General features: G+C 48.6%; 1 protein-coding gene across 1 annotated transcript; it reads right to left on the bottom strand.

The window, feature by feature from the left end:
• Positions 1-587: 587 nt before the first annotated feature.
• Positions 588-11,839, bottom strand: LOC132374366 (butyrophilin-like protein 1). The gene is made up of 8 exons (XM_059937978.1): positions 11,371-11,839; positions 7,534-7,815; positions 7,217-7,417; positions 6,928-6,948; positions 6,807-6,833; positions 5,704-5,730; positions 1,659-1,685; positions 588-1,249 (listed from the first exon to the last, which is right to left on the bottom strand). Exons 1-8 carry the CDS (start codon positions 11,837-11,839, stop codon positions 588-590), a joined length of 1,716 nt encoding a protein of 571 aa, XP_059793961.1.
• Positions 11,840-12,065: the final 226 nt, after the last annotated feature.

Genomic DNA, 12,065 nt, shown 5'->3' with positions numbered 1-12,065 from the left:
ATGAACACAACACAAGTTTTTCACAGGAAACAGAAATTTACTGAGGTTTGGAAAAATGGGTGTGTTTTATCCATCTCAGAATATGAAATACATAAAATAAAATACTAGACTTCTTAGAAGTCCATCAGCCACCCATTTCCCTGGAAATTTTTGGATGACCACCTTTTCTGGCTTAATAGTACAGATCCCCCAAAACAGATCTGGGGACCAACCATCAGCCTCTGGGTTCTTCTGCACAAACTCACATTGGATAAAGTAAACACCACTTTATTCTGCAGAGTAATTCCATCTATCACATCCAAACAGTATAAAAACCTCATGAAATATTTTTTATTACCGAAAGAAAAACAACTTCCCATAGTAAAATTCAGGCTACCCCGAAACGCGCCCAGGGTCAGCTTTTATCATCTGCTTCCTGAGCACAAGGCAGGAACTGATGGTTCTCGTAACCACACACCCAGGAGTCTGCCTCCACAGCAACAGGGCAAGACTCCCAGCCATCCAGGACCCATCGCAGAGGCCTCTGTCACATGGAGTCTGCAGCTCCATGAAGACCCACAGCGAGGGGTCCAGGACAGTGACGGGCCCTATGGGGACACAGCCTCCGGTTTGCAGGGGAGTAATGGAGACTCAGCCACTGGGGGAGCATTAGCACCTGAGCCTAAGCTGAACCCCTCCCCTGGGAGGCTCACAGGTTCCTCCAGAAAAGAACTGTTATGGGGCACAGGGTGCCCCTCAGACCATCCCTCCTTGGAACAGACGGTCAGGGACACATCTCCTGACCTGATCATGAAGTATGGAAAGACGGTCCCAGAGAAGGAAGCCCGAGGGAAGGAGAAAATGTGGGAGCCATCAGTCATGTTGTAGAAGGAGACATCCCCTTCCTTGTGGTCCAGGAACACCCCTACCCTGCGGGGAACCTGTCTGAGGGATAGCTGAGTCTGAGGTAGAGTACGGGCACAACATCCAGCTTCAAACTGCCCCACAACCCAGAACCCCTTTTCTGGGGATTCTACATACCAGTCGTTCCTGTTCACATTTTCCCTACAGACCCCCAGAGCCCACTCGCTTCGGTCTGCATCCCTGATCTCCACCTCCCAGTAACAGCACCCTGACGTAATGCTCTCAAAGCCCAATACGCTGCAGGTGCCTCCTAAGTTCACACTGGTGTCCTTCCAGGCCACAGTCGTGTTTTCATGAGAGACGACAAGGTCTGAATGGGCAGATCCTGGATCCAGAGTGACAGGCCCTGCAAAGAAAGTTGCCTATCATGCAAGGCCCTCCCCTGCCCCATAATAAGAGCACACAACCACCCCGCAACCTGGACTCTCAGCTGCATGGGGAGAAGGCTAAGCCCCCCAAGATTAGAAACTTGTGACTCAAGTTCACAGTCTTCCAAGCAGGAAACGGATCCACAAGATAATTTCAGAGTTACATATGTCACAGGGCCCTGAGGACCAGCCTGGACTTCAAAGACTGAAAAATATCTATTTAGCATCCAATATCAGCCACACCCACCAGCCCCACCTATGTGACTATCAGCACCACGACGCCCCACCACCATTGATGGTGCCAGCATCTACATCACCACTGAGAACTGAAGGAGAAGCCACAGGGGCAGCAGTAGGAACATCCAGAAAGAACACGAAGTCACTCACAGGCCTGGAACTTCTCCTTCCGCCAATCTACAAGAGAACCACACGTTTCATATCAGGGGTTTGCAGAGACTGTACATATCAGGGTCAGTGCTTAGTCTTCTGAAGCATACTGATGTGAGAGTTATAGAGGAAAATGTTTTGGAAACTTTCAACTGATGCATGTATTTCTTCTCTCTCTCTCTCTCTCTCTCTCTCTCTCTCACACACACACACACACACACACACACACACACAGAACCATCATGCTTCAGCCTCCCTTGAAGGCTAAGCCATAGACCTTAATACTGAGGGATTCAGAGGCTTGATATTAATTTGAACATAAAGGTCACTGCCCAGATTTCACTATAAAATAAAGCTTTCTCAAGTCCCTAGCCACTCATCCATCCTGAAAACTAGGTTTTCTGGAGAAAGAATTGGGGATATCAAAATATCCAAGGCTTTCATGTAATTACCAAGAATTAATTGAGGGGCTTCCCTGGTGGCACAGTGGTTAAGAATCCTCCTGCCAATGAAGGGGACACAGGTTCGAGCCCTGGTCCGGGAAGATCCCACATGCCACGGAGCAACTAAGCCCGTGCACCACAACTACTGAGCCTGTGCTCTAGAACCCACGAGTCACAACTACTGAACCCATGTTCCACAGCTAACAAAGCCCGCGCACCTACAGCCTGTGCTCTGCAAGAAGAGACGGCACTGCAATGAGAAGCCCGCACACAGAAAGGAAGAGTAGCACCTGCTCGCTGCAACAAAAGCCTGCACACAGAGACGAAAAACCAACACAGCCAAAAATAAACTAATTAATTTAAAAAAAAAGAGTTAATTGAGCTACAGTAGAAACTAACACAACATTGTAAAACAACTATACCCCAATAAAAATTTAAAAAACAGAGCTTATGACACGGAATGTCAAGTTTCCCTCTAAAATGTTGTACTTAACCTGTCGTCAGTTATAAAACTGCCTTTTCATCCCATCTTTTAATAGGTAGTGAAGATATATGTTTCTTCATGTGTTTATTGATTTGGAATTTCTTCTCTTATGAATTGTATGTTTGTGCCAGTTCCAGTGCGGGGGGGTAATTTTATACTGACTTACACTAGGTCTTTCTCTATTTAGCATTTTAAGCCTTTGTATATCACATCCAGGGCAAGTATTCTTCCTTTTTGCCATTTTTGTTTGTTTGTATTTTGTTGTTGTATTATGGTGTTTTGATGAGGGAAGTATTTTATTTTTATGAAGTAAAATATGGCATAATTTAAAAAAAAAAAAAGGGTTAATTGAGCCGAACATGCAGGTTACCTCCAAGCCAGCGGTAGAGAGAATACAACTTGGCTTAACTGAACTCAAAGGATGACTATAAACCATTAGTGGAGAGAATTCGGGATACAGCATCAGAGAAATCTTGCCCAGTTAGGAGGCAACGGAAAGGTTTCAAGGAAGGGAGACAGGTGTTCAAAATGAGGAAGACATACATTCAGTAAGAGGAAAGACACTAATGAATTCTCTTCCCCCTTTTCACAGGGTTAGTGAAGCAAAAACATCCCTATATGTGAGGGAGAACCCAAAATACTGGATCTAGTCATCTGCTTCCCCCTATAGTTACCCAGAGAGGTTGTAAGCTTCCAGGAGAACCTCAGTGAGAGGCCCCCAAAGATGTCCATGTTCTAAACCCCAAAATGTGTAAATATCTTGTGGTAAAGGGAACTTTATGGATGTATTAAGAACCTTGGGATGGGGTCAAGGGTAGGTGGGAAACAACAGTGCCTAAACAGCTAGACAGGACCTGCCGCTCCTCAGCTGACCCCAGACCAAGGATCGTAAGGACCAGGTCAGGCTAGTCCCTCCAGGGTGATGGCCTGATATGACTAAGGGAGAGCAGAGGGACCCCTTTCTCCACTGACCCAAGGCCACATAATCTCTTCCAACCTCCATACTCCCTTTTGGGAAGAAGAAAGGAAGCTCGCCGCCAGCCAAAGCAGAGCCTATATGAGTCATGGGACCCTGAAATGTCTGCACAGGGAGAGCTGTTGCCTCCAACAGGGTGAAGACTCGGGAACAAGATTAGAACATTTGTAGAAGTAAGTAAATGACATTTCCGTGCACATTTGGGGTGCATATTTGTGACCACCATCCCCACGTAATACAGGTTCATGCAGAAGTTGACATTTCCGTCTCTGTTGATTTGGTTGATGGAAATAAGATCACAAAAACTGGCCTGACCCATGTGACCCTTTGAGAAAAAAAATGAACTTTAATTTACTTGCTCTTCACCAAGACACTAGTTGACACCCAGCTATAAATTTCTGTATCACAAGTGATCGAGATTAACAAGAAGAAGGGGGAGGAGGAGAAAAGAGAGTGGGCATTTGTGAGACTCCACAATGTATCGAGTGTGATGCTATTCTTCACTTAATTTCCACAACAAATCATTAAATTATAAATTGTTTTTCCAATTTTATGAATAAAAAGAGATCAAACATTTGTCCACCTCACACTATGAACCTGTCAATATGGAAATGTTGATTCTAGTGTAATGGGATTTGTCCTTACAAAATAGAAGGGTATACAAGATATACATTAAAACACAAGCTCTTTAATCTAGCAGGTAAGGGGGAGATGGTAAAAGAGGACTATCTGATCCTCATGTTTAACATATAAATCCCAGGGAGAATCGGTAAGAATCCCTAAGACGACATCCTCACTCCTCATGCTTTTTTCACCCCTTGGTTTAACCCTCTCTGTCTCTCACGATCTATATTCCTGACTGTAAACAAAAACATTCCAAGCAGGGAAAGGGCATGTTACACAGGCTTTGAGGGTATAGATCTTTAACTCACCCCAAAGTTAAAGGGTCCTTGGGACAACCTTACATTGCACTAGGATGTCCCATACCACACTCCTGCCCTGACCACTACGGGAAGGTTGAGATGGTCTCGTTATCAGAGGCCAACTCAATTCGAGGGTTACCTCAAAATGGTTTAAAAATAAATGTCTTGACTGAAATTTCTCAAAGCGGTATCAAGGAGTAGATTACACTTCATGCACCCCAATAACTTGCACAACCTCTGTGTGCCCCCCAACTCAAACCACCATGGTTGTGTCTTGTGGTCTCTCTTCCACCACTACAAGCAACCCCAATCTCTATAAGACAAATCTCAGACACACTATTTCCTCCTCATCTCCTCCACTCTTCCTCCTCCTGGTCTTGTCTTCCTTGATTTGCTCCCCACCCTTTCTCTGGGAAACAATTGTGACTCCTCTATGTTTCTTCACACATTGCCCCTAATAAACCTAACCAGGAATGGGCCTATCAGCAAACACAGAGTTCTCTGAAAAGGAGAGATAATGGTTATTACATTTTTGTTCCTATTACACAGGATTTTTCATATAATTTCAGATCTTTCACAGACCCTCACCCCAGGAGTCCATCAACATCCCAGAAGTTCTGGACCCCAGATCCAGAACACCTGCTCTAGAGCAACTAATTCCTCAGCAACCAAGGAGGCTTGGAGGAAGAAACTGAGTCTGGACAGGGAGTCAGAGCACGGGGAAGCAGAGAGAAGACCAATATCCCAGAGGACCAGGAAGAAGCGGGAAAACCAAAGCTAGAGCCGAAAGGGGTAGGAGTTTGGGAGCAAGAGGGATCAAGAACCAAGGGCCCCCTTGGGAAGGCCTGAGTCCTAAGCAGGCAAGCATGACTTCTGAAATCTTCCAGGGCTGAGCGATCCCTGATCCACACAGTCGTTCTCTGCTGCCGTCCCTCCTCACAACTGACCCCTCCATGGTCACTGCACCAGTGAGCAGTTCCAGTTGGGCCAGGTGTTTGGGGAGGGCGTGGCTAACCCTGACAGTGCCCTGCAGTAGAGGACAGGCCGGAATGGAGGCAGATCTGTGTTCCAAGGAGGAGTCCCTGCGGTCTCTGGATGGAGGTTACAAAAGTGACAAGGAGACCAGGGACACCAAGCCCACCCTCATGAGTCCCCTGATGGAGAAGAGGGCAGAGTCTAGGTTGGGGAGGGGAGGCTGCAGGAACTCAGAGCCACTTACCTGCATACAGCTGGGCCTTCCTCCAGGCTGAAAGGGAACACACCCTGGTGAGACCTCAGCCAGAACAAGCCTGCGTGCTGTGAATCCACTGGCCCGTGCCTCCCCTCTGCTCTGCAGGTGAGACTAACTACAGTCGTGGAGAGGCTGGAGAGGAGGTGACCCCCTGCTATGTGCAGACAGCGGGTGTTGTGGGAATTTCCCTGGACCACAGGTCAGGAGCCCTGCATTACAGGCTGACTTACACCACTGTCCCGCTGCTGCTGTGTGATGTTTGGCAAGTCACTTAGCTGTTCTGTGCCTCAAAAACCTCAAAAGTTCTTATTCTACTTACATTGACTTTTGCCGCTAAGGATCAAAACTTCTACTATGTGTGAAAACATTTTAGGGAATACAATATAAATTATTCTATAATTTTAAGAAAGCATCATCATATTCAGTTTTTTTCTGGCAAAGATATATTTGGGAAATAACTTGAAATGGGAACTATTTAAGGACAGGAATGTGAGATGAGTTCTGGGATAAAAGTGGTTAATCTTTCTCAGATGAAATATTTCTAGAGATAAACATCACTATTCTGGGGCATTGACAGCCCTTCCCATCACATTCCCACGCATGGTCAGCCCAGCTATGCCCCCATAACTTTTTGATCATCACCCAAAGAAACTAGAGGGAACAGACCCTCTTTGGATGCTGTTTTGGGGTGGAGACAGGAGGTCCCACTCCTAAACTGAATCACCCCGCTGATTTGGATAGCTCCTTTAATGCAATCTCAGAGCACATGACTTTTGCTTCCAGGTACTGTCTGAAAACCAGGGGCATTCAAGGCTAGAAAACTATCAATATAGTGGGTCAGTCATGGCTGGAATAAGACCCAGGGTGCATGATGGACCCTGGGGTCACCGTCACACCCAGGCTCCCAAGCACTGGGTGGGAATCAGCGGCCCAGATCTGGGAGAGCCTTTGCAGCTGGGTTCGGCCTCCCAGCAGCCTTCACTTCCGCCCCAGGGAGGGGGTCCACACGGCTGTGTCTGGACAGAAGCAAGGAGAGGGACGCCTTGTCACAGGAGGACAGGAAACCCAAGGACATCAGGAGAGTCACTCACCAGCCAGGTAAGCCGACTTCCTCCAGTCTGAAAGGCAACACACAGGAAGCGGGTGAACTAAGAACCAGAATGTCTCCTACGAAGGGCATGCAGAGAGCTCAGGGGGAAAAGCAGAACTTACCGAGTTCTGCCTGGAGTTCATCTGAAAGAGAGTGCAGAAGAAGCATGAGCTCCCATCCCTAAGAAAAAGAGTCCACAAAATACCACCTCTCTGTGTGTAACCTGGAGGAGCTTCCAACCCCAGACCCATCGGGGCCTCCCTGGCTCCAGCCATCCACCCTGGGTCTCCCCAGCCGCCGGCCCTGGGCCCGGATTTCCCCGGAGCCCTGGACTCAGGCAGGCCCTGCGGTCGGTCATCCATCTCAGTGCGGCTGCCGTGCTCTCCAGCCCTGGCCACTGTCCTGCCTTACCTGCGTCCTTCAGCACCTCCTCCTTTGCCCGCCGGTGCTGCTCCTTCACCAGGCGCAGACGCTCCTTTTCTCGCATCGCCAGCAACTTCATGGAATGTTCTCTCTTGGTGTAACATCCAGCCCCAAGCAGCAGGACCATCAGCACAGACAGGCTCACTGAGAAAGCCAGCTTCCAGGGAGAGGCCTGGGGGAAGAAGGGCTCTGCGGCCCGGCCAGAGACCCCGTCAGGGCCACCACCCGGGACACCCAAGCCCAGCACACTCAGGAGCGCCCGGCCCGCTCCGCCAGCCCTGCGGGGACCAGCGAGCAGCGCTGACCTGGGATGAAGATGGCCATGGCCTTCTCCTGGCCCAGGACAGTGTTGAGGACGGAGCAGGTCACGTTCCCTGCAGAGCTGTCTCTCACCACCAGAGCCACCTCCACGCCGAACAGCCCTTCAGCGTCCTGGGTGTGCGTCTCGGAGAACGCCAGGGACTTCTCTCCGCTGAGGTCTCTCCACCGCACCTGGGGCTTCGGGAACCACCCTGAGGACGTGCACACCACACGGACCCCATCCTCCTCGGGCCCTGTGATGCGCACCTGAGGGGCAGAGCCCACACCTGCGGGAGGCAAGATGTAGAGCCCAGGGGGGCCGCCTGGGTCCTGGGGGCCCCAGCAGTGCCTACGTGTGCACAACTCCAGTGGGAGCCCTTCGCCTTGCATTCTGGGGCTCTGGGGGAGGCTGTCCCCTGCAGGGAGAAAGGCAGCCGCCCTGCCACGGGGAACACAAGGAAGGAGTGTGGGGACTTCCGGGGGCTCAGAGGGCTGGGGCTCTTCTCCCCAGTCATGCAGGTGCAAGGGCTGACGCCCAGTGGAAACAGGAGGAATGTGGTCCCAGGTCCCATCCTTATCCTCGACTCTCCTCACCTCACACACTCTCCCAGGGCACCGGCTTCCACACCCACTGCCTCTCTTTGAAAATCACCACCAAAATTAGATCAGATGACAACCCTATCCCCTGAACTCCCCTCCCGTATATCCGCATCCAGTGGGTTATTTCCGCCAGGATTCCTCACATACATTTCCAACTTAAAATTCCAGAACTGAATACGTGATTTTGCCCCATCTGTGATAGATGGATTGTAAAAAGATTCCCAAATCTTCACTCCCTCTTTATATCCAGCTGGCCCTCGGCCACACACTTTTTGATGCCTTCACACTCTGCCTCTGGGCCGGGTCAGGTGACTCAACTAGCCAGTGAGAGGCTAGGCCATGTGACTCAAGCAGAGGTTGTAACATCCTTGTGCCATTGGACTACCCTCTGCCACAGGGAGGACATGTTTGGTCTGGTGCAGCCTTTCCAGCTGAAGCTTTCCTAGATCAACCAATACCCATTTGAACAAACCCAGCAAAGGTCCTTATGGTGACCTCCTCAGCTGACTGTAAGGACAAATAAGAATTAAAATTAAGAGGCGTCATTCTCCGCGTTGAAAATAAAGGAAGAGATTCCTCTCCCATCCTTTTCCTTAGAACACTTGCTTTAGAAAACCTGTCATTGTAGGTATTTTCTCCCTACTTCCTTTTTTTTTTTCTTTTTTTAATTTTTTGGCCACACGCCACGCGGCATGTGGGATCCTAGTTCACCAACCCAGGATCGAACCTGCAGCCCCTCCATTTGAAGGGTGGAGTTCTAACCTCTGGACCGCCAGGGAAGTCCCCCCCTCCACTTTGAAATGTATATAAATCCTTTTTGAAAACTAGATAGGCCTCTTGCCAGCTTTGGGACCCACGAATGCCTTTCTCTAGGACCTGGGAGCCATCTCTTTGAAATAGAAACGTTAAGGGAGATAGCACCCAATCTTTGCCTGCCCTGTGGAAGGGTAGGAGCCTAACTTCAGTGGACACTGAACTCCAAGCTGTAAAACCACCTTCTGTCATAAAGGCATAAGAAATTGTTTTTCCTCTGGATAAAGCCAATTAGCTAACATAGATAGTCACCTCAATTACCAGGAAAATTTAGGGTGAACTATGTGACAGATGGTGCTATCAAGTCCTCTGACCTGAGGATTAGTTAGTGTTTACCTTGAAAACATGTATGTAATGGGATGTATCTGCTTGACTTTATAAAAGGGGGAGCTTTCTCTCTTGTCTTTGCGATCTCTTAGTAGATTGTGTATCTGTCCTGTGATGTGTATCAGACTCTGGTTTAATGCCCATTCAGTAATAAAACTGTATTCTTTCTCTACTAACTTTGTGAGGATGATTTCTGGTTTGGGAGATTTTGTTTTTAATTGTATTTCCCCAACATCACCAAAGGTGTATAAATAATCCCAAGTAAGATTAGTCAATTACAGTCCAGATTAGCTGTACTCCTTTCATGCCTGAATTACATAAATGGTTATTGTTATATGCCACTGTGATTTTTGTGGCTGTTTGTTACACAGCATTATCATGGCAACAGATAACACATCTAAAACAAAGAATGTTGCCCACCACGCAATTCTACAAGGATCAAGTCATTAGCACTGTAGCCACTCACTGACAGTACACCCCAAAAGGAATTCAGGACAAAAAAAATAGGATAAGGCACTCTGTGCTTTGGAAAAACAGGTCCCTTAGATAGTTAGAGATATCTCAGGGAAAAAAAATTTAATGAACCCAGGTTCTTGCATCTTCTCACACATAGAAAAGCACTAAAATCATTAACTGAGGTGTCTGATCCTCGTGACTAGCAGTAAACGTTCACCGAGATGTATGCTTGTCTGCACACATTTCATGGCCAAAATCCTGTATAAACTGGCTTCTCCTCCTACCTCTTTGGAGCAGTTTCTCAGAGCTACTGAGAGACTGTTTCCCGGATTATATAGCCCTCAGTAAGACCCTGAATAAAACTCAGCTTATAGCTCTTAGGTTGTGTGTGTTTCTTCAGTCGACACACAAAATTTTCAATATTCCTACCACTAAACAACAAACAGCCAAGGCAAAACCCTGGGAGCTTCTGCAGTCCCCTCTTCCCCTCCAAACTGTGTCCCCAAATCCACTCACTCAGTTGGGTCGGCTTTCTAAACCCCACTGATGTCTGATCCCCCGGTCCCTCTATGTGATCCCATTGCCTCTATGTGAGGTCATCCTCTTGACCTCATCACTGCACCCATGCCTCCAGCCTGGCTCACCTTTCATCCATCCTCCTCACAGCTGACAAAGGGAACGTTCCAGGCACTGCTCTGTTTAAAATTTCCTCAGCAATCCATCAACATCCCATAGCACAGCATGCAAACTCTTCTATGATCTGGAATTTGCCTTCCCCCCCCAGACTCCTCTCCTCTTCCCCCCAATTTCCACTACCTATGCCCCTCAGGGACCACACACTCCAGCCCCAAGGACCCTTTGATTAACTGCTAGTAACTGCGATCACCATGCTCTCTGTGGCCCCTGCCTTCTCATGTTCCAGTCCATCATCATCAAGGGCTTTTTGGAGCCTGGTCTGGTGAACTCAAGTGCCTGCTCAAGTGTGTATTACCTATGAACTCCTCCTGATCGCCCCAGAGAGCATTAACCAACCCCTTCTCTGTGCACCCTCGGCCAGGAACATCTCTTCGTTCCATTATCGTCACCTCTTACCACCCTCCCATTCACTCATCTTATCCACCATGAGGGCCGGCTTGTGTGCTCAGAACACACCAGCCACACTCCCACCTCAGGGTTTCACGCCGGGTGTTTCCTCTGCTGGGAACTCTGGTCCCACAGATATCCACATGGCTAAATTCCTACTTCCTTTGAGCTTCTGCTCAAATTGTCAAAAAAGCCCAGCCTGAGGCCCCATGCAACACTGAAGCCCTCCTCACCCCTGGTCCCCTTCCACTTTTTTCCTGGCCTCTTATCCTAAATACTTACCACTTCCTAATATCCTCTAAAACCTATTTATCTAGTATTTATGGATTGCCTCTAGAATATAAACTCCACAGAGCAGGGAACATTGTTTGGTTCACTGATGTATCCCAGGTGCCCAAAATAGGATGTGGCACAGAGTAGGCTTTCGATATATTTGTACTGAATAACGGAATGAGTGGATGAGCCTCCTGTTATCTGTAAAATGAGGGGCCGATTTACATGGTCCCTGAAGTTCCTCCCAACTCCAATATTCCAGGATCAAAAACATAACTCAAGTCACCAACCTGCCACCTTCAGCTCCAAACTCGCCTCTTCGTAGAAGCCTCCCTTTCTGAAGAAGCAGGTGTACAGCCCATTGTCTGAGACCTGGACCTTCTGGATGCGTACGGCAGCCTCCCCCTGGGCAAGGAAGTCCCTCACCAGCGAGGTCCGCCCTACGTAACGAGCAATCTGCTCCTCATTCCGCTCGACTCGGTTTTGATAGATGAACACGGCTTCTGAAAACTTGGAGCGGAACCACCTCAGCTCCATGTCTTCTGCACTTATGGGTGGGAACACATGACAGGGCAGCACGGTGTCTCCGCCCAGCACTGCCACAATGGGATCCGAGGGGCCAGTCACGAAGAACTCCTCTGTGGACCCAGACATAGGAGTGAGAAAGACAGAGGGACACAGAGTGAGGGCCGGAAACACACACAGTCTGGTGGGAAGGCCCGGGCAGGCTGGGGACAGGTGTTGGATAACATGAGCCATCATGACCTGAGGGACTGAGCTGTGATGATTCTGAATCTCCGCAAGACATTCTGACCACAATTTTATGACCCAGAAGTGATGTCACAGAGAATCCTTCATCCATCTGTACTGCTGTTTTCACACTCTTTCATGGAAAACTCCAAGTCAGTGGTTGGCAACCTTCAGCATGCAGCAAAATCAGCAAGAGGGCTTATAAAACACACAGTGCTGCCCCCTCACCCCCGCC

The sequence above is a fragment of the Balaenoptera ricei genome, chromosome 11 (assembly GCF_028023285.1).
Source record: "Balaenoptera ricei isolate mBalRic1 chromosome 11, mBalRic1.hap2, whole genome shotgun sequence".
Classification (NCBI taxonomy): Eukaryota; Metazoa; Chordata; class Mammalia; order Artiodactyla; family Balaenopteridae; genus Balaenoptera; species Balaenoptera ricei.
Note: the sequence above shows the minus strand (reverse complement) of the source record. Positions and strands in the feature narration are given on the sequence as shown.

Bases quoted from the DNA above. Each gene is read 5' to 3' on its own strand.
- LOC132374366 (XM_059937978.1), bottom strand. From the start codon at position 11,839: ATGGCTCATGTTATCCAACACCTGTCCCCAGCCTGCCCGGGCCTTCCC. The intron at 7,816-11,370 runs GTTGGTGACTTG...TGCCTCCCGCAG, and splicing joins TTTGGAGCTGAAGGTGGCAG to GTGTGGGCTCTGCCCCTCAG. The intron at 1,250-1,658 runs GTGAGTGACTTC...CTTTCTTTGCAG, and splicing joins GAAGGAGAAGTTCCAGGCCT to GGCCTGTCACTCTGGATCCA.